This window comes from Lampetra planeri, chromosome 11 (assembly GCF_965212315.1).
Source record: "Lampetra planeri chromosome 11, kcLamPlan1.2.h2, whole genome shotgun sequence".
Lineage (NCBI taxonomy): Eukaryota > Metazoa > Chordata > Hyperoartia > Petromyzontiformes > Petromyzontidae > Lampetra > Lampetra planeri.
The window spans coordinates 3,438,372-3,465,368 of NC_136117.1; the positions used below are offsets into that span (position 1 = coordinate 3,438,372).

The window sequence follows — 26,997 nt, forward strand, 5'->3', positions numbered from 1 at the left end:
ACTGTATTTGTTTTTACCAGGTAAGGCCCACTTAGCTATACAGCTCTTCTGCATAAGCGACCTGGCCACAAATAATAGCCCAACGAAGTGGCTTATCACGTGGAAATTGAAAGCAGCCAAATATCGATTTAAAGCTTTCGTGACTGCAGGGATTCATCTTCTTGGGTCTTTCGGTAAAGTCACGTAGAAGAGAAGTAATAAAATAATAAAAATAAAACATAATAAAATAATATAATATAATAAAATAATATTATTATTATTTTATTTTATTATGTTTTATTCACGTAGAAGGGAAGTAATAAAATAATAAAAATAAAACATAATAAAATAATATAATAAAATAATATTATTATTATTATTTTATTTTATTATGTTTTATTTTTATTATTTTATTACTTCCCTTCTACGTGACTTTACCGAAAGAACCAAGAAGATGAGCAGCCAAATACTCTGAATGCACGTTTTGGAGAAAAATCCACGCGACCACGGGCAGAGAGACATGCAAACTCCCAAATATACAGCAGGCGTCAGGGTCAGGATCGGTGAGGGAGGTAACATCTCGCCACCTCGGCGCCAGAGAACCGGAGAAGAAAGCTGTAAGAACCGAGGGCAATGCGTCGTTGTGCACGATGGGGCTGCCATTCTGAACAGCCCATACATGGCCCACCCTGTGGTAGCACATTACACAAACCCCTGGCACAGGTGGCTACGCGGGGACAACTGTCATCCAAAATAGCGAATCGCTTACCGGTGGGGCATCGGAGCGACCGAGGTGCGATGTGACGTAAGAAGCAATAAATGTAATCCGCCTCAAAAGGTGGTAAAAAGTGTCGCCCCCTGCTGGTGAAGCGCACGCGCACAGGCACCTTGAGGCATGAGAGCCGGGTTACTAAAAGTCAACCTGTGAAATTGGACGGCCCAGACACTGCAATGCAGCAGGCCGTGTGAGTAGGAGGTCAAGTGGCGCACTGCGTTCTTGATCCACTACAACAACAACAAAAAGCACTTTCAAAGAGTAGACAGGCCAGTTCACGTTAAACAACCGGTGTTTGAGGCATGGGTAATGATCTTGGGCCAGAAAGTAATGATGTGGCCTTTCCATACTCGAGTTTAATTTGTTTAAAGAGGTGGGAACTTAAGATATCAGGATAGTCTAATTTGTAAGAATGACCTGGGGCATCCGTCTGCCAATTTTGGGGGTGACGATTGTCATGTGTAATGCTAATTTAGCAAAAAAATGTTTTTTGCCAAATATGGCCGGCACACATTTTATTTGGCAAATATGGCCGGCACATAAATGGCCTAGTCTTGCGAATGGCAACAAAGAATCTTTAACATCCACTGTGAAGCAGACAATGCGTGATAGTACCACGGTTATTCTTATGACACCAGCACCTTCGATTAGCATGGATTGGCTACGGACGGTGCGTAAGAAATTCAACATACATACAGCAGCAATAACCACGGAAGCTGCAATTCGACCTGCGAACATATGCAACAAACCATCACACCAAGTCCGGCCACCCTCACAGCGGCTTTTGACTTGCCATCGAACAAAGACGGCCACCGCATCACACGCTCCTGGATGCACTTCTACGGCCGTTTGAAACACTATTCCTTCCAATATTAGGAAGCCACTGGAGCTATGCACTTTTAAAATGTAAATTGGAAACGAATTTCTTTAGAACTGCTGTTGGTGTTAAGTTTGTTGCCTCCCCGCCTCTCCGCACCTCCGATTATCACGGTTGGCTACGTACGGCGCGCAAGAAGTTCAACATACGTACATACAAGTGGCGAACGCGCTGCCGCTCGGCTGCATCACTATCCTTGTATGCGGATGGACGATGCTATAAATCAATTGGCAAGTAACACTACGAGAGTAAGCATCTTGGAAGTTGAGGATAGAACCAGTGCAGGAAAAGATGCCAGACATGCGAGTGCAGATCTTGTAGAACAAGATAAATAGATACGAACTCTGCAACAGCTAAAGGATCTGGCCCAAGGCAGGAAGTGATGGAAAGTTGTTTTTCGTGTAGTGACATCGCGGATGTCACTGTGTAATGCCGGCCCGAGAGAGGCACGGTATGCGATATATTGCCATCGCGGGCACCACATATGTTTCATTTCAGTTTCATTTATTTGCTATAGCCTTGTGAGCCATTCGGCTCTTGAACGTGGGTGCAGTACCTGCCCTGGAGGGGCTCTGTGAGCGCTGTCTGACAGTGCTCAATGGTACCACGCTTTGCGTGCAGTGCCGACCCCTACAGGATAGGGTGTGAGAGTGCCGGCCATGGGAATGGAGTTACTAAGGGCCATGGCACTCTGGTTGACCCCGAAGGACACGTGACCGGTAAAGTCTACACAGGGCCCTAGGGTGGGGGCTAGGGGTGGTCACGTGTCAGGCCCGAGATCCTGCTCGAGGATTCTAGAAGGTGGTCGTGGCTAGGGGCGGAGCCAGCCCCGCCGCAGAGGATATAAGCCGGGTCCCCGAGAGGGACCAGCTGCTGTTGTTCATCCTGAAGAATCTACGTTCTATGTCCTACAGAGTCTCCAACACGTGGATCCAAGCTGTGGTCCGGTCCGTCGTAGATAGTTATGGCTAGTGCAGCTAGCCTGGTGACCCACCACCATAGGTTGTTATAGAGTCAAGGTGCAGTTACTCCGTGTGTTGGTATTAATAAATGTGTTGCCTCCAAAGAGTACATCTGCTACTCAGTTGAACTCACTACATTCGTATAAACGGCATTGGTTGTGATGACCTTCTGACTCTGACTTGTACAGTCTCCACGCATACCATTCAGCCTGCTCACAAAACAAACACGCAAGCTCTTAACATTGATCTAGCACATGCCCGCCCAGTGAGGCACGCTCCTGCCACAAGTTTATCAATGGCGCGCACTTGAAAACCGGCGACTTTGGAAGCGAGGTTGGTGGCTCATGCAGAGATGGTGCCGCCCGAAAATACTCACCTGCAGAGCCATGCCGTGGCTGTTTTGGGGCAGTACGGAAAGTAGGTCGCCGATCGGCCTCTGTGGTGGTTGGGTGTTCTCTCCCTTCACGTGTGACTTTTCGCTGGGCACTCATTCTGGTTTCCACCCACATGAACGATCACTGATGAGGCAGAATTATCTGAACCCCTACTTAATGATAATGATGACGAGGTAAATCGAGGTTTCCCTGGGTACAGCAATGATCAATTTCGCATAATTATAAATAATTGTTATTGTGGGATGGGAGAGGATACGGCGGTCAGCAAACTGAACTTTGAACCCAATGACCCAAGATCGATTGCCGGTTATGCTAACATCACCGCCAATTGATATCTGAACCGATCCTGGCTATACCCCGCATACCGGCGCGCAATCATCGTGGTGAAGTATGGTCAAACAAGCCCCTCATGATGATTGTTATGGTCAAGTGGAGGTTGTTTCATTCTGTCTCCACAACATTGTCCATCAGCCCGTTCTGTTTCAATCTGCAGATTAGCATAGGATTGCCATATAATCAGCATAGTATTTGGATGTAATTTGAATATTTTTTAATAATGCCTGGACAAACATTTCCTTTTAATGCATTGTTCGGGTGAAGAATCGATATTCGTTGTGCTCATGTCCCAGACCACATAACGTCTTCAGCCTCTGCAGGAAACCTCGTGAAAACGTCGGCACTCGCTGGACGGCATCGCCGGCGGCCGTGGACGTGGCAATAAACACGAACCTCACCGAGGACGCGACAGTGAAAGAAGCACTGGCGCTTCTCTCTCTGTGCCACAACCATGACGGACCACGCTACACCGCACTGGAACGGCCTCCCACAAATGGACCATCATCACAGACTCGCCGAGCCGTGACTGTCGTGAAGTCCGAAGTATCAAACGCATCACCAACGCATAGCACCATCCACACAGCTGCATACTGGCAGTGTCGCTGCGATCCGTGAAGCGTGTAATGCCTCCTTGGATTGGTTGAACTATTTACGATTAAACTAAACTGTTTTTTTATACTCTTTGGTTCTTTCGATAAAGTCACGTAGGTACCTACGTGACTTTACCGAAAAAAGCAAAGAGTATGGATTCCTGCAGTCACGAAAGCTTCAAATCAAGATTGGTTAATTTTTTATTTTACCACTGAGCGTTAGAGCTGTTTTTCAGAAGCGACCTAGCTAGCACAAATGATAGCTCAGGAAAGTGGCTCGTCACGTGGAAATGTATAACAGCCAAACACTCTAAACGTACGTCGATTCTCAATAAAAATCCACGCCAACCACTGGGAGAACACGCAAACTTCAAATATACAGGCGTCAGGGGCCAGGATGAACTTAGCGTTAGGCCACAATGCGTTCTAACACCGTCGCTTTTCCCTCCTGCTATACGAAGAAAAACCAAACAGAAGAGGCACCATATAACTCAGTGCACTGCAGGACCTCGTTGAATTACAGATGCTTACCCAGACTTGAACCCAGGTTTTTTTTTTACGAGCAGTGCGAGCTTAGCCGCACTGCCCCCTGCATTAACAAGTGACCGGGCCACCTCTCGTAAATATGTTGTTTTGAATTTGTGTGCCCGCAGTTGTTTACACTGGCAACCGGGAGGAGGGGAGGGGCTCGCTTACGGTCGTTTAATCGAACAAGTGCAACGACAACCGCCACCCGCTGATGCTGCTCCTGGAGGGTAACATGGAAACAAGCCGACGTTCATATTGTACGCCCGTCCAATTCAACGCCGCCACGTGGTTATCGAGCGCAAGCATCCTTATCCCGAAATAGTTTTACGTCCTGTCCACATTCCTATGACGAAGGCCAGTCTCTACTAAAGAGCCACCCCACGACGCGACCTGCCGAGTATAACGTCACGTGCCAATGTTCACATTGGGAAAGTGTGTATCTTTTATAAATAAAACTTATTAAGCGTTAAAATACATTTATTTGTGCAGGAAATCTTCATTTGAATTTGAAGACTGATCATCAGGATGGTCATGCATTGCAACGTTTGACCAATTTCTTAACAAGAGGCCCAAGATCTCTTCCCTGATAGTGTTTGGCATATTTCCCAACGTAACGTCGCACGCCTGTTGCTAAATTTGGTTGTGAGAACCTCTCTTCAAACTCGCAGGCGCGTGAGCTGAAAGAATAATAACTGGCGCATTAAAACACTCGTACAGGTCACGGTGTAAACAGATTCTCTGTGTTGGCTGGTGGAAGGATCATCACACATATTTGGTACAATCATTGCGTGGCTGAACCCTAAATTCAATTGTGCGTCATGGGTAACGGAAAGTTCACACATGGGAAGCAACAGGAGTAACTGGCGAAAACACATCAATGTACCGCCCTTAGTCTATCAATTGCTAGAAGGCCGCCCAACGCGGTGACGGTTGTGGGGGTTATTTGGCCATACTTCACCACGTTGGTTAGTGCAGGTTGCCGATGGAGCTGGGGGGGGGCAAGACCAGCTCAGATATCTCTGTGCCAGTGATGTTCACCATAACCAGGAATCAAACTGAGATCGCCGAGTTCATAGTGCACTGCGCTGCAAACCTGGCCACCAAACATTACACACTCCCTTCGGGCAGGTCAGCAACCCACTTGCTCTGCTGCGCTCAACTGATCACCTCTCGTAGCCCTGCAGCTTGGGAGTTTGCCTATACGAAGCAACAGCAACACAAAATGGCCAATTCTTGGAAGCGATGAGAAGCAATAATTAATTCCATTTAGAAAATGCAAGGCTCTGGAAATACATAAAAATAACCCGTTGGCCAAGGGGAGAAAAAAAAAATTCAAGTTTTGGAGCGAATCGAGGTAACCCGAAAGCAAGAGAAAATAAAAGTGCGGGGCGTTGAGGTGGGGATCAAACGGCGCCGCCGCCGCCGAATGGCGACGACCGCTGGGGCAGGGCGCTCGCTGCACGGCCGGGGAGCAGCGCAGCAGAGCGCACGGCGCAGTGTGGCGTGGAGCAGGAGGAGCCGCGTCCAGGGAACGCACAGGGGGCGCAGCCCACCGGTCGAACGATGATGTCCCAGGCTCTTCGGACACCCGCTGCCGCCCCACAGGCCGCACGCTTGACCCCAAATACCTTTGGGGTTACCACTCACGGGTGAAAATTCAACGTTTTTACACCTTGCAAACGTGCGCATTGTCACGCACAACAACTCTGGCTGTCGCCTGATGAGGCTTGGTTGTAATTACCGGTGAAAAATCACGGTACTCGAATTGTAAATGTTGTGGGTTTACTGTCCAACACACCGCTGTGCTGAACTAGTAACGATTTGTCCCGTTCCGTTTACGTGACAAACCTTACCAATTGGCTGTGTCAGGTGGTAGCGGGTTTAATGACGCGCAAAAAACCTCGCTTTTGGATGCACGCAGATCACAATGTGTGGTGTTATCGACAAGTCCTAAGTGTCTCCCTACTCAAAATAGCCGATCATCTTCCCTTTCGGTATTCCAGGTTTCAGTGATTGAAGATCCACATTCCCTCATTCCTGTGGCGGAGACCCGTTTCACTTTCCGGCGCGCAGAAGGCGACTTCCCACGATTCACCCTGGTGGAGCGATGGGTTTCTGAGTTCACCCCCCGACGGGAATTTGAGCTCGGGACCTGCCGACTGTCGAGTGGAACGCTCTTCCCCCTTTGTACAGCCGCCCTTGCGAACAGGGCTCCTAATCCCGTCACACCGTCGGCACCACGGACTCCCAGCCGCCGCGGGCTGCGCTTGAAAGGCAAAACTTTGTTTAATCGATGGTTTATCATCTGCTGCTACAGCAGCAGCAATACAATGTATTCTGTCAGCAATTAAAACAAAACATGCAAAATGCTTTTCGGCTTATGCAATTCCTGTAAGTAAAAGTGTCATTAGCGGATGCCTGCATTGGTGCGCGTGAGCACGGCACTCTGAAGGTTATTTGAGACCGCTGCTGATGAATGGCAGCGACCCTTTGAGGGCTCTCTGCTCACACCCCGCAGGATGCCCGACTCTGGATATCTCCACTATCAAAGCCCATTAATAACCGGGCTCACATAAATCATCATGGCGGCACGGTGACATGCTGAAACTGGAGTCGCCGCAGAACCAAAAAACGCCGCTTGACTGCTCACACTGCTGCCCCTCGCCCGCCTTGAGCCGTGTATTGGATTCTGAGATTGGTTCTGGATCATTCCCCTGTTAAGTCTCACGTACAGAGAGCGAGCACGTGCCAAAGAACGTGCTCCTGCCCGTACTCATTACGCCATGATTCACGTCACACTCCTCAGGTGGAAATGTAGGGTTATTATTTTTAGCGTGCTCGTTCGATACGGCTCGTATTTAAACACGATGGAAAAATCTCACCTCAGTCGTTTTGACCGGTAAAATCAACTGGGTATGTCCCGTGACCTCTTTGCGAGCCTGCCACACTTTACATGCATGTGTGTACTGTATGTTGAACTTCTTTCGCACCGTACGTAGCCAACCGTGCTAATATCGCAGAGTGTCAAACTGTACCTCACCTGGCATGTGTGCTGTGGTCATGTGACCTTCACTTAGCAGCCGATGGAGGTTGTTTTTGTTGTTGCTTTGCGATGTGGAGGCATAGTGCATCGCGCACTGCACTAGAACGCACAAACTCCATCTCGATTCCTAACCACGCACATTGGTAGCAAGCTGTATCTGAACCAGCCAGGTAAATGAGTACCTACTACTCGGTTACAAGGAAATCATCACTGCGTAGACAAAAAAAGCGGCCCACCGCACTGCAGACGGCACCGCCGCTTGCGAGCATTTGCGCTCACTCACAGCAACGTCCTTGACGTTCGCCAGGCTTTCCTCTGTCCTCAAATGTAAAACTACCACATTTCTGGAGGCTCAACGAGGACGCAAAGTAAGCTGCCAGCCCCTCCCTCCATACACCAACCACGCCGATCATGACATAGCCACACCCACTGTCGCATAGCCACACCCACTCCACCGCTAGCCCGGCCCAGACATGGTGAGTGGCCTCCTTCTTGTTCTTTGTGACGTGGGCCCAGACCCCAGGGCTCATTGGGCCCCACGCAATCACAAGTCGGACATGAGGGCAGATAGTGTAATGCTGGGACAAAATCCAGAGTTTCAGAAATGTCTTTGAGACAATGGGATGGAGTCAGAGCGACGCTCGGCAGGTGCGCACACGCGTGTACGTAGACAGCGGCGATCAGCAGCTGTGCACACGCGTGTACGTGGACAGCGGCGATCAGCAGCTGTGAACATGCGTGTACATAGGCAGCGATGCTCGGCACTGGCGTCTGTGTGGCGGCCGCGTGGCGCGGAGCGGAGGCTGGCAGCACGTGCCGACCTAGCGCGCCGCTCCGTACACGCGGTCGGTGACGCCGGCGAGTGCCAAATTTACCCGGCACCTGCCGCTGCCCGCCAACCAAGAGTCCCCACCGTGTCCTTGCCTGGCAGAGCCACGTGCTCTTACGCGGGGTGGGGGGGGGGCGGTGGGGTGAGCGGCAAGCGGGCACAGGGCCGGATTAAGATTTTGTAGGCCCCTGGGCTACAGGTACTGTGAGGACCCCAGTAATATTTTCAAAAGGAAAACAAAGTTAAAGAAAAATAACATTTATTTTTATGGCTAACAACAAATCAAATTCAGCATTCACAAGTGAAATAACTTTTCACTGGACTGCAGCCCCTAAAGCCCCGTGCTTTCATCCAGCCCTGAGCGGGCAGGCTCACTTTTTGGATGGGCTTGGACCAAGTGGCGGAAATTTTACCCCTGGGCGGCCGACCACACAGGAGACGTGTTTTCAACTCGCCGTGATGCGTCGTCCGAGGGTGCACTCTTTGACTCCCGAGTGATGGTGTCAACTACAGAGTGGATCCGTCGTCACTTGGGAGTTTGGTGGCGCTCACCGATCCGAAGCCGGCGGTGGAGGTTTCACGTGATTCTTCATAGGACGAACGGCCACTGTTGACTTTTCAAAAAGCAGTCCTGGTTATGTTGATCCAACCTGGGTGTGAACTTACATTGTTATTACGACTACTACATGTGTTTACTCGTTGAGTCTCATGACTTTTCTCCAGCCAAGTATTCTCAATAGTGGATCGACGGCCGCTTTGTATCACCCAATGGAGTGATTTGTGGGTCATGATGTCATGGGTTCTGCAATGTCTACTGTGAAGCAGACGCGGCAAAATTGTCGGTTAACAACACCCACGGTATTAACCAGGGCGGCCGCTGGGATTGGAACCGTGATCCTCTTCGGAGAGTGGTGAACGCGCTGCCGCTAGGCCGCGTCACCGCCCCACGTCTTTACGACTGTCAGGCACTCTGCCACAGTGCCAACCCGGCTGTTGATAAAGAATCATTAGAATCTTTATTTAGAGTGCAGGAGGAATCCGATGTGCTACAAAGCTCTTTCGTTCACAGATGTCCAGTAAGGGCTTCGAGTGCGGCAGTGGCCAGCACGTTAACCACTATCCGCAGATTGATACAAATAAAAGTCAAATTCACGTTGCAGCCTTCCGGCCTACAAGCGGGCATGGAGTGGGCAGTGCGAGTGCCATTATATAACTCTTCCAATCTATTGCTGTTGCTGTTATTTGCACGGTGGGAGATCAGCCACAAAAGCCTTTTATTCAGCCCCAGCTAAGACAGAACTGTCATCACAAACACCCTGTAACGTGTTACAACATATTTCAGGATAAAGTTACAACCAAAGGCCAAATAAATCCATAACTTGCTTAAGGATTAAATTAGCTTAATACCATTTACTTAAATCTTGAAGCTGTCAGCGAGTCAATAGGGTAACTTGGAATGTCGGGCCAACTCTTTTTTTAGTTTTCCCCCAAATGAGAGATACGAAATATAATTGATCAAGCTCCATGTATATTTATCCATCTGTATTATTACCCGTTTCATCCAAACATTTATTTACAAGTGTAAAGTTTCTGTGAGACAGAAAAGCAACGTAACAATATGCTCAGTTGCACCTCCGATTAGCACGGTTGGCTACGTATGGTGCGAAAGAAGTTCAACATACATACATACATATTACCTGCTCGGAAATTTGGATCAGAGTATAAATATGACATAAAGTACGTAAAGAAGCAAGGACAGAGGCAAGTTGGGATTACAGTGAGAGACACGAAAGCACAAACACAAGGATCAGTGAACAACAGCAAGTTCGGAGGCATCACATTGACACTCTGTCGGGCGCGGCCGAAGAGGTAAAATAACAAATAAAACGGACACTGACGCCTATCTGAATGCAGTCACACCATCACCTCACACAGAAATCCTCTGCCATCAAGAAACTCATACATCGTGCTAAGAAAGTGTCATACGGTGAAGGTCTAAGGAGTGAGAGGAAACATGTTAAAGAAACGCAGAAATTAAACGGTTACAATAATGCACAAATCAACAGGGAACTGAATGCCAAAACCAAATCAAATAGCACAAGCGTAAAAACTGACCAAGCAATTAAAATTATTAAATTATCGTAGATTGTGAGAGTAAGTGATGAACTAGCCAGATTTTTGAAAAAACAAAACATCCGAGTGAGATTTGGCACGGTACATGAAATACAAAAACTAATATCTGGTACTAAAGATATATTACCGAAGCTATCAACAGAAGGTGTGTACCGGATTAATTGCACTTGTGGCATCCTATGTTGGGCAAACAGGACAAATGATCAGCAGAAAACTAAAAGAACACCAAAGAAATATTAAAAACTCCCAGATACAACTGTCGGCAGTGGCAGAAGACGCTGGCCAACCAGGACACTCAATTGATTTTTATAATGTTGAAGTTCTGTGCAAAACTAGTTACTTCTGGCCAAGACTAATTGGAGAATCTATTGAAATTGAGAGAAATTTAAATAATGTAAGCATTCTGATAGCTACGGGATTATATTCTTAGGTTTTTCGTGACTTTACCGAAAAAACCTAAGAATATGAATCCTTGCAGTCACGAAAGCTTCAAATCTAGAGCTACGGGATTAGTGCTGCTTGGAAGCGAATTATCAAGTAATACACTGTTTTAACTGCATGCCTAAACAGGTCACCATACGTCGATGGTGATTAACTGTGAGCATACAATAACAAGTATTGCGATTTATTGCACCCAAAAACGGCAGGATGTACTTTCATGGTGTGTATGCATAACGTGCATGCATAATGTATGTTGAACTTCGCACTTGAGTGGCTGACAAGTGACGACATCACATTTATCCCTCTATTTAGGACCGAAGCAGGAGGATTTCTAAACAAATCTGTCTCTCTGCCTGATAATACTCGTGAAATATCGTACTCGAACTGTCCATGTTGTGGGCAACACACCGGTGTGCTGAACTAGTAGCTAATTGCCACGTTTTGTTCACGTCGCAAACCATACTAATTGGCTGTGTCGGGGTTTACGCGATCTAACCCAAACACCTCTGTCATGGATCACATTGACTGTTAGGGAAACTAAGTGGGCTTGGCGAGGACGATGCTGGGAGGGATGCTGGCCTATGGATGAGAATGGCGATGGAATGGCAGCCCAAGGAGAAGGCACCCAAGGGGGTGACCACCGTGGAAATGGAGTGATGAGATGTGCTCGTGCGCAGGAGCGAGATGGATCGTGGCATCGCAGGACCGTGAGAGGGACGGTGGCGCTGTGGGGATGGCCTTCATCCAGCAGGGGATAGGTGCAGATAATGACCAAACAGAAGCCCCAGTGAATTCGAATTGTGACAAGAGTAAACACATTAAAATGTCACTATGTTTACATTCCAATTTTAAGTGATAATAAAGAAGAGATGAGCCTGCTGGTCACAGTGAGCCACAGTGGATATTCAGCCACACCACAGACTTCCCATCAACCCCATGCCTGCCTCACAGCCAACAACCCCCGCAGACCATTACAACGCGAGAGGGAGAGATTGGTGGCTGGGTGGGTAGGCATTCTACAGTCACCCAACCCTCTATGCGAGTGTTCTTCATTGCAAGGCCGGTAGGTCAATGGCGGACCCTGGTGGCCTTTAGTGCGGCCCCTGACATGCGGCCCGGGACAATACACAAACGTGAAAACACTCCATCATCATCATCATCGTCGTGCTGTCAAACCCGAATGGTTTCAAATGTATGAATGGTTTCGGCAAAAGTCACCCTCCTCTGAAAATTAGTGAAGAACACTGCTCTATCCAATCAACTTGTCACAATTCGATTAAGAAATGTTTTGTCTTGTCTATCCCTTCTCATTAATATAATTTGTGATATATTCTGTCTCATTCGTACAGTTGTGTTCACTTCACTAGCCGACTAGCAATATTATTAAAATACTAAATATGTTAGTTATTACAATAATAACGTACAAATACAATAAATGTCTTCACAACTGGTGTATTTATGCACCGTGCGTCACGCTCCGAGTTGATGACGTCACACTGGACCTCGTATTCCTATAAATAAAAAAACGTAAAGCCGCAGCCCTGCCAGGACTGCTCGTGCCTCTGCCAGGACTGCTCGTGCCTCTGCTGGCCGGCGAACGGGGGTGGGGACCTCGACTCAAGCGAGTGCACAAGGCCCCCCCCACCCGCCACGAGGGTATTCTGGCCTCGCTATCCCACGCTGGCCTGACATCGTGGGGGGGAAGGTAGGAGTACCCACACTTTACCCCACCACACATGACCCGACTGGTATAGTCCAAGTAGTAGTCTTGGAATTTCAATGCAAACACCGAAGGCTGCAATGGGCGTGCCAAAGCCAAAGGCAAAACTTAGCATTGACCATAAAGCAGTGGTTCCTAACCTTTACTGCAGCCTTGCACTTTGGTACTCAATCGTAAAAAAAAAATGTTAATAAATGCATAGGTTTGATGAAACAAAGTAATTGTACTTACCCGCCCGTCCTTAATTTGTATTTTCGATGATTAACCGTCTAAAAAAATCTGGCCATATCTCGCACCCCGGGTTAAAAACCACTGCCCTAATGAGTTGAGGAGGAAATGTACCCAGGCGCCGTGGGTGGCTGCCTTGTTCACGAGTTGCTCTGCAAGCAGCAGGAAACCTGAGTGCCCAGGAAAAAAAACATGTCACGGTGACAACACTCAAAAGTCTGGGACTAATAAGAACCCGTTTGCTGTGCTGCCATCTCCCGGCACATCGTGCGGCTCGGAGGTGGTTTGGGAGTTTCATGGCACGTATTGACTTCCTCGCCTGATATACAGGAAGTCTTCATCGGTTCGATCCGGACCCTGATGCCTGCATATTTGGAATTTGCATGTCTATATCTCCACGTGGTCGTGTGGATTTTTCTCCAGGTCCTCCGGTTTTTCCCTCCACGTTTAGAAGTATGCATTTATAGAATTTCCACGATATATAAGCCACTTTGTTGAGCTATAATTTGTGGCCAGGTCACTTCTGAGCTACGTATCTCAGTGGACCATACCTGGTAAAAAAAAAAAATGTTGCTTAGTTTAGTTTGAAATCTGTGGGATCCACAAGCCGAGCTTCCGAAGCACAGGATTACAGGTGTGCACCACGGCAATGGGACCCACCAGCATCATCGTCAAGTCAAAGCGTCAAAGCAGCAATGCAACTGTGCTCGTCTCTCCGACAGTGGCCAACCCTGCCTAACCCCAAGGGCGACTACGTCCAGCTGAAGTTCACAGTTCGTCAACAGCGGTGGCCCGAGGTGCAAGTTTACGCAGCCGAGTAGATTAGTGACAGCATGCCTCACCACTGGGCAAGGCTGCTGGGAGTCAAAGGTTCAACTCCTGCATTGCTGCAGTAAACGCCTGTGATAATTCACCCAAGAGGACCGACCGTCGGGACACAAACGTAATGCTTACAAGGCAGCCAGGCGAGCATTGCGTGCAGAAATATGCCTGCTAATGTTAACTTGTTTGCTTCCTTAAGGCTTAAAATGCTGCCACTGAATTCATATTTGGGGGTGGGCAACGCTGCCCAGCGGTAGGACATTCACCGCTTGTTGCACGGGTTCGAGGTTCGAATCCAGAGGCCATCCTGGTTAATACTCTGGCGTACTACCCGTAAAATCTACACCGTCTACTTCACAGTGGACGTTAAAGAGCCCCCGATGTCATACAAAATGGGGAGGCTGCTAACTTCCATGTCACGGTCCAAATTTTCCAAAGAAAAAAAATGATCTGCGATTTACTTAATTTGCGATTACAAACACCAATATATTCCCCAACGGTGAAACTACTTTTTTGGCGAGCCATCGAACAAAAATAGTCACCGCATCGTGCACTTTCGCGGCCATCTGGAATGCTGTTACTTCCGATATTAGGAAGGCACTGGAGCTCTACACTTTTAAATGATTTACATTGAAAACGAATTTCTTTAGAACTGCTTTTTTGTGTAGTTTGTTGTCCTTCCCCGTACCTCTGATTAACACGGTTGGCGACGTACAGTGTGAAAGAAGTTCAACATACTGACAAACAACATACGACTGTGAAATACGGCGTCTTTGTGATTTCACGATGGCTCTGCACAATAAGAATGGCGCGATACCAAACGTATAAACAAGAATTATTCATTCATTTTCAAAAAGGTATTATACGCCCGTATATGGCAATGTCATTCTTATTCATGACCAGCAGGACCTCATGCACGCTCTGTCCCGAGGGATGCGCAGGGCTGTGCTCATGAATATCAATGAGCTCACGATCCCTCTCAGTGTCCCCATGACCCTCGCCAACCCTCCCACCGCTTTTACAACACGAGTCAACGGACGAGCGGGCGACATTCACGATCCATTTGTGCACAGTGCGACTCGATATTTTTTAGCAATCCCACGTGTAGATAATCGACATTTTAATTCGCTTGCCTTTTTTTTTTATACTGAAAATGCATCAGTTTGGACAATGCACAGTTAAGAATGAGAAGCGTCCAGTTTGTGTTGAGATCCTGGTGAACGCTGACTTGGCAGAGCTGATCGAGGTACAATCCTGTCCTCCTATCACGAGGGAGGTGCATTCCCGAAGGACACCGCGTTATGGAAAAATCACGTGACATTAAAAAAACAGGGTAAATCACAGTCCGCGATAGCACGTGAGATGCGTACGCAGGCTGAACAAAGACTGAGGCGCGTGGGTAGCATTCAGAAGCATCCAGCAGCATCCCAATGCCCTGTGTGATGCTACGCCGAGGCCGCCGTACGACCGCTTATTCCTACCTCGCGTAACGTCGTTCTGTTCACCCGATCGCGTTATATCTAATTCGCATCCACGTTATAAAAAAATGTGCTCCCTATTGCGTCATGAAAGCAACTTCACGCGTGATAGGAGAACGGACTGTACAAGTAAATATACAGGGTGATCCATTTACAGACGACCCACTGATTCATAATCGTTGAGAAACACGAGGTGTTTGGGGCATTCTTGCAGGACTCTGTTTCACTGGCACAGCCTGCAGTAGTTTCACACAAGTACTCCCTCGTTATTCACGAGGGATACGTTCATCACTTTATCTCTCATCACTTTCTTTCTCTCTCTCTCTCCCTCGACGCAGCCATGTAGAGATCCAGGTGCTATTCGTGGACAGTCAAAAATCGCGGACAGTAAGTTCGTGAATAACGAGCGAATGCTGTACTCTTTTGTCATTTGCAAGAAATTTCCCAATTAGGCAAATGTGGACCGTGTTCGAATGATGTCACGGGATCCTCAGCGTCCACTTCGAGGCCGAGGAGGGGGCGCATCGCACGGCTTACACGCTCGCGGTACTAACCAGGGTGGCCGCTGGGCCCCGAAACCCGCGACCCGCGAGGCTGTGCGGCAAGCGGCAACCGCACCTGGGCCGAGTCACGGCACCCCCGGTGGCTCGTGACCATCTTCTTACTTTCTTCACAAACGGGTGAGCGAGCAAAGTGAAAGCTAAGCCTCCCCCCCCACGCCTTACAGCAAATAGAGAAGGGAAAGCAGAGGAGGGTTAAACGATTAAAAGGGAAAGAGGTGTAAGCGGGAAAGGGGGAAGGTACACATCCAGCAACGGATAAACCAAGAACGGGGGCCGCCACTTGCTCCCAAAATGGAGATGTTCCGTTTAAACGGGGCGAGATTCTACGAAGCAACGAGTCAAAGGGATTTCCTGCGCAAGTGAGCACCGAGGCAGCGCTCATTTCCAACGAGCCTCTCCTGAGTGCAAACACGTTGGACTTCCCCACAACGTGGCACCTAAATTTATCGATCGCAGAGGGATGATGGCAGCTCGAGTCAACCCACGGATAAGAGTTGAACTCGCAACTCTTCCGAATGCGAGCGGCTCGCTTTACCGCTGAGTCCCCTCGCCCCCCCCTCCCCCGCCGATGAAACTCTACGAGAGAACCGGATGCGCTTACAAAGTTAGAGCTGGCCAGAGAGCGAAGGACAAAGACTCCAGCAAAGGTGTCGGTAAACACTCTCGAACGCACGACTCCTCTCGTACTCCAATCGGTCAGTTGGCCGAGCGTAATCTGGCATTACAAGTTGAATTAATTCATTCAGCGCGTCTGCAATTGCCGAGCCGTGCAGCGGCATCCTCTGCGGCCACGTTCAGCTCTCGTAGCCCTCCGCTGAGCTTGGTCAGCGGAGAGTCGTCAACAGACACACGGTGGCGCTCTTTGTGTAGAACCGCAGCTGCAGTGTGGTCGTGAAGACTCCAACAGTGGAGGTTGCCTTCCATTGGCAGATTAACATTTCACCTTCGCCAACTACTTGGGTTACATTTCGGCTGACTTTTTATGATTCTAAAAAGTCGCTTATTACACGAAAAAAGTCTGATAAACACATATAGACGCTTTATACACCGGTAACATCCGAGTGCAACTTTGCTCGATCTCCGTCACAAAGTCACAAATCATCTGAACGAGCGTCCCATCCCCAGTTAAATAGAAGGGTGATGAAGATGAACGGCTCTTCGCCCCACGCGAATCAAATCGCCACGTGAGACGGCACAAGGCGAGCCCCGCCACGGGATCGCCGGCGAGACCTTCTCGGCGATTATCGATACGTGCGGCAAGTGGCCGCGGCCACCTAAGAATAGCGGCTCTAATGTGGGAAAGGGCCATGGAGAGGGCACGGAATGGAATTCCAGGCACGCCTGCGCACAAGCACTCACGCGGCGCGCACTGGCAGGAGCTCAAACCGCGCTCGTCGCGTTCGTTCCCCGGCGTGTTTTCGGGTCGTACCGCGCACTGTTTGGTACGACGTCCCAATTTTTAGAAGCACGTGCTGGCACATGCATCACCTCGCCGTTGTGGCCGAGATGTTAACTTCCTCGCCCAGTATGCAGGAGATCGTGGGTTCGATCGCGATCCTGACGCCTGCGTTCTTCCAAATTAACTTTTGATGGAATACGGAGAAAATGGCTCCAACCACAGGAATGTGGAGTTTTCACAGCTGGCTGAGAGCTGCCAATGGAGATGAGATGACCGCTCTCTCAAGGTTCTCTGAGCAAGGAGACTCGTCAACTGTTTGGAAAAGTATCCAGCGGTTCCAGAACGTGAAGCAAACCCGAAATCAGTCAAATGCAATTTTTTATGTAATTTTCCTTTAATCGACGAAGAGCGGGATGGAAAGTAAAAAATGCTGCCAGTTTGGTGATGATCACACTGTCAAGAGGCGCAGAAGAGGAGCAGTGATCTTCCGTCATTCGTACAGTGATGTAGCGGTTGATGTGAGCATCAGCGAATGCATTTGAGATATTCCAAATTGTTTTTAAAACTTTCACTAATATTCAAACATTTGGGAAATGGCATCATGTCATGAGTCGAGGCATCCACTGAGAATTATCTCACGTCGGTGCATCGCCACATGTTGGATAACGGCCCGTGAAAGGTGATTTCCCAGAACCACTTCTGAGGTCTATTCCAGTAACCTCAATTTCCGCAATTAGGAGCTGCCATAGAGATTTCCATCGCATGACGGTCGAATATAAACTTTTGCAGATAAACCACATCAACCGGCGTAGCTTCCCACATGACAACTTGATTTTATTAGCTATGTCGGGTGGTGGAGGGTTACACCTACACAATCTGACCAAAAATAAAACTTACTACGAATCAGAAAACTTTGTTTTTGCATTCGGACAGATGCTGAATATTTGACTAAATAGTAGAAGCTAATTTATTGTGATGGTTTTTGGGTTCACTACTATTGTGTTTTCTTTATCGTTTGTTGTTGTAACGTTCTTACCCGCCCCGACTGGACATCTGTGAAAAAAGAGCTTTATAGCTCATCGGATTCCTCCCCCAGTATAAATAAATATTCGGATTCTGATATCAACAGCCATACGAAAGAAGAGATCGCGAGTGGCTGCTCAGAATCAAACGCCCGGAATCCCAGCAGAATCGGCTCGGGTGCGCCCTGACCCCTGGTAGCCACCCGCCAAACTCTACTCGTAAAGATGTTCAGGAAGTACAAATTAAGCGTCGAAGTCAATTTGCAAAGGAATGCCAGGCCACTGCAGTGGTGAGAGCAAGTGAGGGGTCCATCAGGAGGGGTTGTTGCGCGTGTGAAGTTGAAATGATTCCACTGCGCTCCCCCTGGCTCCTGCCGTACCAGGGGTTATATAAGGAAACGAGACGTTTGGCAGCAACTGCAGTCTAGTCCAAGTTTCGGCGCACTTTGCATTTTATGAGTCCGAGTATATTTAGGAAGGTTGCAAACAGCTGATCACACGGTCCAAACAGCTGTGACTGCCCTGGATGGAAGACTCTTTACGATCTGGGATATTGCATTTCACACCGTGAGCCGCGACGGCAATGACGTCTGGGATTTTTTTTCTTTCCGTGCGACAGATCACGAAGAGATGCTCTCTCCAAAACAGCGGCGTAGCTCCCGCGCAGTGACGCGTCAAATCAAGCCACGAGTGCGCCGGCTCATTTGCGCCATTCTCACGTACGAGCGAGCAACGGTTTAGAGGCGAGTGTAGCCTGCCTCTAGGTGGGCAATGTTGCTCCGTGACTTTCACCAGATTAAGCAGTTTGTGGTGCCAATTTGGAGCGTGTCTTTGGCACGCATGGACTCCTATCATTCAAATAACGTCACGGTGTTTTTTTACGGATGGTGCCTATGTCACAGTTAATACAGCCGCAGTCATTGACCAGGAAAGCCGCTGGGCTCTTCTGTGTCACAAGCGGCAAGTACGTTACTGCTCAGTCTTGTCAATAATAATGAAAAAGAATAACTCCAACACACTGTCGGATGAAAGCTGCGGCAGGTAATGAAAAGGCAGCCAAAGGACAGACCACGTTGAAGAGGTTGGTACCATTTTCTGCTGTACTGCCTTCTCCTGGCAAGCCAGGGTACGCGAGACTCCTCAACGCCGACTCGGAGTTTTGCAACATTTGTGTGATCCGCCAACCCCTCGCATGCACAGAGCTGGATTACAGGCACGTGCTACCACTCATACACGCAACGGGGCAAATTATAAATAAATACATCGTGGGTTCAAATCCCAGTCTCGAGTTTACGAAGCTCCTGATCTCTCTGGGACGCCACGGTGGCTAGGAGATGTTAACTACCTCGCCTGGTATTCAGGAGGTCATGGGTTCGATCCCGACCCTGACGCCTGCATATTTGAAGTTAGCATGTCCTCCCCATGGTCGCTTGTGTGCGTGCGTGCGAGTCTGTGTGTCTGTGTGCACCACACCTGGCACTGGCTGAACAGGTAGGGGTGCTGCTTCCCCGCGGTCTGCTCGGGCGTGAGCCACTGCAGGGCTGAGGCACTCGGCGCCGTCTCGTACTCCACGTCCACGGTCACCTCCTGCCCCCTGGCGGCCACAGGGAGACACGCGTTCACGATCACTGTGGGCACCAACACGCGACCTGATGACCATCACCACTATGATCGCCGTCAACCACGAGACATGGGTGAAAGCGGGGTCGTGGTGGTGCCACGTGACCGGTCGTGAATTCCCACTGGGAACCACTTGAATTCTTCCTCTTCTTCCGTACGGCTGATGTAGATGGCAGAGCAACAAACTTCAAATTCACATTGAGGTGGTCAAGCCAGACTACCGCGTGAGGAGCCAGCGGAGTGAATCGTCGCTGTGGTGTCTCCTTCGTATTTGTGGATCGGGCATTGCGTCATTATACGTTATATGGTCTGTTCTGGATGACCACAGTTGCACACTACTGGAGAGTTTTTAATTGTCCATTCGTGCATCAGGTATCCGCATCTGTCATGGTTTGTGCAGTGGATGCGGTTTTAGAGTGGACCATGAGCTTCGTGGAGGATCAAACACAGGGATCTTCTGCGTTGACTCTTTCACAACGAGGTGTATGCGAGTTTATTTTGAACGTCGCCAAGCTTCGTGGGGGTTGAACTCGCACAGTGGGTACCAACACTATACCTATGACCACCATCATCACCACCACCACCATCACCACGAGACAAGGATGAAGGCGGCCTCCCCAAGCCGCCGCCACCTCTCACGAACCTGCGATCCCATTGCTCCATCTCCTCAGTGGACGTGTTCTAATTCATTGGCTGCCACTCCGTTTATTATTTTTGACCATCGTCCACCGCCCCTTCCAGCGACGTGTCCTGCCCTAGCCCACCTACGCTGAGTGCGGCGTAGTGATGGATACAACCATAAGGGACCCCCCCCCCCCCCCGTTGGTACCCGGTGATTTTTCGAAGCCCCTGCTTCTTCACCTACCCAACCGACGCCATGTAGAGACCCACAGACTCACACGAAGACCCACAGACTCACACAGAGAGCCACAGACCCACAGAGAGCCACAGATGCACAGAGAGACCCACAGACTCGCACAGAGATCCACAAACTCACACAGAGACCCACACAGGCTAACACAAAGACGCCATGGCTGGTGGATCCAAATCTGCTGGGGGGGGCGTGGTTTTGGAGTGTTGGTCATGGCAGGGGGGGATTAATCATTCTTCACCACCCTGGCCAGGTCGAGTTAGTGAAGGGAACACATTTTGAAAATAATAACTACAATTAACAGACATGTTACTCCACTGGTGGATGAAGGCGCTGCCACACCGTGTGAGCTGTGACGGCCATACTTCACCACGCGGGTCGGTGAAGGTTGGGGTTGAAGGGGTGGCAGGATTGGCAAGACTGGCTCAGATATCACTTCCCATTGACGTCAGCCGTGGCCAGGAATCACATTTTTGGTCGCCGGGTTTATTGTGGGGGGTGTATTTGACCATACATCACCACCCCTGGTCAATGCGGGTCGGCGAACGTGCCACTGATGTTGGCCGTGGCCAGGAATCGAACTCAGGATGCGGGGTTCGTACCCTAGTGTGCTAACCACTGTGCCACCGCTCCCCCACCTTAATTCTAAGTACGTTTCCATTTTTAAGCATATTGGGCGAGTAATGATCCTGTAATTCAAACAGATTATAATCATTCTTACAGCTGCGTGCATCGATGCACATGCGTCGCTACAACTTTTTTCTGGTCAAAGGGTTGGAACGAATGAGACAGACGTAGGTTATACAAACGAAAACAAACCAAGGAGCCAGTACAACGTGCAACGTAGACGCGACAGACAGCACACACAAGGGAGGCGCCACTGGCGAGGAGGCATGGGCGAGAGTAAAGTGCACGCAGTTCCAGCGAGACAAGAGGGCACACGCACGTGACAGCACAAAAGAGAATGGAATCTGGAATCAAATCAGGATGCCAAGTTGTGGTAATTCATCAACACTTGGGATAGGTTACTTTTTCTATTCCCATGCATTATGCTGTCACACCTCATTATGATTTGCTCCGGTTACATGCACCAATTAAATTGTTCGCTTATACAGGGGATGCCTCACCGAGTCTCAAGACTAGTGTTCGTGAGAGTTCTGCAGAGGCATTGTTTGGCCAATTGCCACTTGTTGTTGTTGTTCTTTGCATTAATTATTTAGCCAGGAAAATGAACCCATTGAGAGGCATCAAACGGCAACTAATCTTCTGCATCGGCGGGTTTTGTTACGGCGTGTTTTTGCGTGTGGGAGGAAACTGGAGTAGCCTGGGAAGGAAACATCATGCTCAATTCTTGAGAACTGCGTTTTGTGTTTAGTTTGTTGGACTTCCCCCGCACCTCCGATTAGCACAGTTGGATAGGTACGGTGCGAAAGAAGTTCAACATACATACAAGCATAGGCATTTGGGTAAGACGACTCAGTAGTCCACTCATTAAGACAGTGTTCTTCACTAATTTTCAAAGGCGGGCCACTTTCGCCAATAAGACATCAGTGTGAGGGCCGCCACACATTTGAAACCATTGGGGAGTTTGACAGCACGACGATGATGGAGGAGTGTTTTCACACGTTGTGTATTGTCAGGGGCTGCACGTCAGGGGCAGCACTAAAGTCCACCAGGGGCCGCCATTGACCCGCAGGTACCACAGTGGCAAGATGCTAAGTCCCTCGCCTGGTAAACAGGAGGTCGTGGGTTCGATCCCAACCCTGACATCTGTATATTTGGAGTTTGCATGTTCTCCCCGTGGTCGAGTGGATTTTTATCCGGGTCCTCCAGTTTTCCCCTCACATTTAGAAACATGCGCTTAGAGTACTTGGCTCCCATAATTTTCCACGTGATAAGCCACTTCGTTGAGCTACCGTTGGTGGCCAGGTCGCTTGTGACAAAGAGCTGCATAGCTCAGTGGGCCTTACCCGGTGAAATAAAAATAGTTTAGAATTTAGTTTCAATGAACACTGCATTGATGGCACCAAACCATGAGCTTGCACTGCCCTCTCCTGGCCGGCTGAAGGACTCCCGCACCACTCAAACTCCTTGGGATCCATCGAGACGCGACGCTTGCGGTGTGGCAGTGAGAACGCAGCTTTGTCCCGCCACCCATTAGACAGCCACTCCGTAGAGTCCTCAGAAGCTATCCATTCTGGAGGGAGCATGATTACGGCTGCCCCAATCTGGTTAACAATGAGGGCGCAGAATGTCCAACGAGATGAAAGTGTCGTTCTATGCAGCTGTGAGGACCTCTGCAGCATATCGTCATGCTGGAAGTCGTGTTGCTGTGCACATTTGTTCGCAGCCCTGAAGCAGTCGTGGTAATTCTACGTTTTCTTAAAATGGGGGCAAGCCGTTCCATAGGATGACCTCTGTTAACTGGGAGATCTGCAATACAATAATCAAACCAGTATGAACCACAAAGTGGTTACCAAATGACTGAAGACACCCATTACCGTACTTAAAAAGGGGATTAGAATGAGTACTGCAGTCTGCACCCCTTTGGCTTCCAAAGGTAAAAACATGTATAATGTTAATAAATACACAGGTTTGATGAAACAGAGCAGTTGTACTTACGTGCCCGTGCTAAATTAGTGTTTTCGATTATTTACCTTCTAAAAGAATCTGACCATGTCTCGCACCCCCATAAAGGGCATCTTCACACTCCCTGGCGGTGCAGCATGCACCACAGGTTAAGAACCACTGCTCTGGCGGGATGCGTTTTCATGAGCGTCCCAGTGAATGGGTTTACTGCCAACATTATGCTCAAGAGCAATGCTTGACAGTCGGGGTGTCAACTTTACAACAACTATTACGACTCTGGGGAGGCAGTGATGGTGGAGGTGTTGTGGTTGACCCCAATGGCCATGATGAGCTCATCTCACCTTCACTCTTGGGCCATCGTGCCCTCCACTGTGGCCATCCTGAGAATGGCACTTTCAGTGCACATTTCCAAAACGTTTCAGATTTGCAACCTTTGGATGTGTAATGCCCTCGTTGAACATAAAACACACTTCAGTTGCTCACAAGCACAGGCCAGAACGCCTGTTCTGCAAAACCTGGCCAGCAAGTGCAATTGGGCAGCTCACTTATTTTTCAGGTAAAAAGCGCAATAATTATCCGAAAATTTGTTTTGTATTTCTTTAGAACTGCTTTCTTTGTTTAGCTTGTTGTCTGTCCCGCGCACCTCCGATTAGCACGGTTGGCTACGTACGGTGCGAAATAAGTTCAGCATCCATTATCTTACGTAGATCTATATCGCACCTTATTTCGGAAGTTCAAAACGCAAAAAGTTATTTCTGGACCGCAAAAACAGACACGATTGTGACCATCGGTTCTCGTTCTACCCTCGTACGCAGCACGTCCGGCGTCACCGTCGCACGCTTACTTCTCGACGGGCGTAGGGAGCGTGATCTCGAGCGCCGAGCCCAGCGTCTTGTGCGCCGCTCCCACGGCAAAGGTCGCGGGGCCATTGCTGGACGTCACCTTGAGGATTTTCAGGTCACGCGTGTCCAGCACCTGCAGTGGCGAGGGGACGAACGCAAAAGTGAAACCGTGACGTGAGTCACTGGGAGACAGACCTGTCAACCCCTTATCAGTGCCTATCTTGTTACAGACCAATTCAGACTTAATTGGTCACCCCGTGCCCTTATAAATCTCAGCGTTCATCCTACAAAGTCCCATCACAAAGGGAGAAACACAAACAAATAGACACCTTTTTTTGCCCGTATTGAAACGGCTGTACGATCTGAACACTCATTTTGCCTGTACAAGAATACGCGGTAAACCGTATGGGTTGACAGGGATGGGGAGCGCAGCGACGTAATGTTACGGTTCGATCAGAGGATGGGTTGTTTTGTTCTGTGTGGCCCCCAAACGTTCCTAAATGTTTCACACGTAAACAAATGTATCGTAACCATCTTGAGGTCTGAATTTTAAACTCATCTTCCTGTTCAAATGAGCAAACGGCGGTGACCATCGTCTCCAGTGGTGGAAATTGCACATTCCCACGGCAGATGCCCGTCCATAGAAATGTCACGTTGGAATGCCACGTAAAGGCACTGATTTCAATAGCCCAGGAAAGGCTTGGAGGCCAAGCAAACACCTTATCAGAATTTTAACTCATAAATGTTCTGATCGAAAAGTTCAGCGTACTGCGACTGTGCCACAGTCCAAAAGAATTGGCTGAAATGGAAATGCCCCACAGTAGCTCCAATCTGACAATGTTGTGAATCGACCTTCATCCTCCAAAAGCTACTTTTACAGCTGGGCGACAGGGACCTGCCCTGACAACCAAAGAGCACATTTGTGTGCACAGTGCATGATGAGATAGCATCTCTGGCTGTCGCCTGATGATGCAGGTAATATCACCGGCAAATCGTCGTACTCAAATGGTAAATGTTATGGGTTTACTCTCCAACGCACCGGTGTGCTGAACTAGTAATGAATTGGCCTGTTATGTTGATGCGACAAACATTAATAATTGGCTGTATCTGGTGGTGGCGGGTTCAACAACACATTTATATTTACGCAATCTAACCCGAAAAACATCTATTATTGATGATATTGGTTGCGAAAGCCTACACATTACGCTGAAAGTGCTTCACAATCGCGATAGCGTTCACAAACACGTGCACAATGAGGGGCCTTGGACCCCGAGGTCGGGCGGCCAAATGCCAAAAAGCATCACACCCTGGCTTACTCCGCAGCGCCAACACGAGACACTTTGCAACAATCTACAACGTATAGTACAGAAGAAGAAAAAATAAGTGAAAGCCTGTAGATCACCAGAACATTGGTGCGCTGAACAAGCATCATTTCAGTACGACGTAACTGCATGGTTCGTGAAAGCATAATGATGATGACAACTTCAAGAGAGTATTTACGTACTTTAATCGGGTAACATAAGAGGTGGCGCACAGTGCTTAGTATAGCAGTCATTATATTAAGCACAGGCAAATTGCGTGACACAAGCTACATTTTACCGCACACTCCACTTTCACGCAAAGTTCCAACCTCGTCCTGAAAATCTAAACACTATCAACCGTTGTAAATTCCAGCAACGTGTTACTGCGGTGAACCAATTACAAATGTGAACACGAATAAATGCTGACCATTCCCAATTTTTGCACAAGGATCAATAGATGTCGTGTAGTACATTATAAAACCCTTTACGCATGGCGCCACCACCACATGAAGGGGAGTGCAGGCAAGGACATGACGAATGGAACAATACAAATGAATGAGAAAGGGTCGGAAGGTCGGGTCGGGAGGCCGGAACGGAAGTCTTCACGATGGACAAAGAGAGCATGGCGCACGATGAGCAGCAGGAGGAAAGGAGGAGGAGCGTCGGGCAGGAAGGGGAGGAGGGGGAGAAGGAATGGCCGGGCCAAGATGTTGGGGATGAGAGGAGAAGGAAGGAGCTAGCAGGAGTGAGCTGCACGGATCAGCGTCTGCTTTCACAGGGGGCAGCAAGGAAAGAGGTTCAGAGTGGGTGTGGCCACACAGATGTCACGTGACTTGCGGGAGGCTCAAGCTGGTTTGGGTATAGAGATGTGGGTTGCTGTAATTAGTAAAATCGTTATCGCACGACAGAATTGTTTCCCGGAGAGCTCCTGCATGCTGCATACAACACAGCAATGTCACGATTCACATCCCAGGCAATTCAGTTATTTTTGTACGATCGAAAACCATGATCGATTCAAGAACCGTTTCTTTATTTTCTCAGTTTAACCATCTCACTGATATTGCTTCCTCAAGCTGTACCCCTTGCATCGTTTTGTGTACTCCACGAGCCTAAATGTAAAATGAAATTATTTGCATATGTGATTAAATCATGCATTCTTTAATCAATTGTGTACATGGAAAACATAATCCATTTATTTCCGGCGTAACAATCTATTTTAATGAATGACAGGATTGATTATTACATGCTGAAATAACAAGTGCTTTGCCACACATCAATCTTGAAAAATGTTTATTCACATTAGACTCCGGAACTGGGCTCGGCCAAGTTAAGTAAAAAAGTATTAATCATTTATTAGCTTGGTTTATTGTGTGTGGTTGTTTGCTAATTATGATGAGACCATCACATGTGTTAAAGGTGAGAACCTGAATCTTGATTTGAAGCTTTCATGACTGCAGGAATCCATACTCTTGGTTCTTTCGGTAAAGTCACGTAGGTATAAAATAAAATAAATCACGACGTTTCGGGCGCAACACAAGCTTTCCCACCTGATGACGGACGCTTGTGTTGCGCCCGAAACGTCGTGATTTATTTCATTTTATACCTACGTGACTTTACCGAAAGAACCAAGAGTATAGTGAGAGCCTGCTTTAAA

General features: G+C 48.5%; 1 protein-coding gene across 1 annotated transcript in view; it reads right to left on the minus strand.

Annotated features, from left to right (window-relative positions):
- LTA4H (leukotriene A4 hydrolase) overlaps positions 1–26,997 on the minus strand; it is a 118,466-nt gene that overhangs the window by 83,471 nt on the left and 7,998 nt on the right. The window contains exons 3-4 of the mRNA XM_078598647.1: positions 24,045–24,175; positions 19,594–19,714 (exon numbers count right to left, since the gene is read on the minus strand). Coding sequence (XP_078454773.1) covers positions 19,594–19,714; positions 24,045–24,175 — 252 coding nt within the window. The remainder of the gene's footprint in view (positions 1–19,593; positions 19,715–24,044; positions 24,176–26,997) is intronic.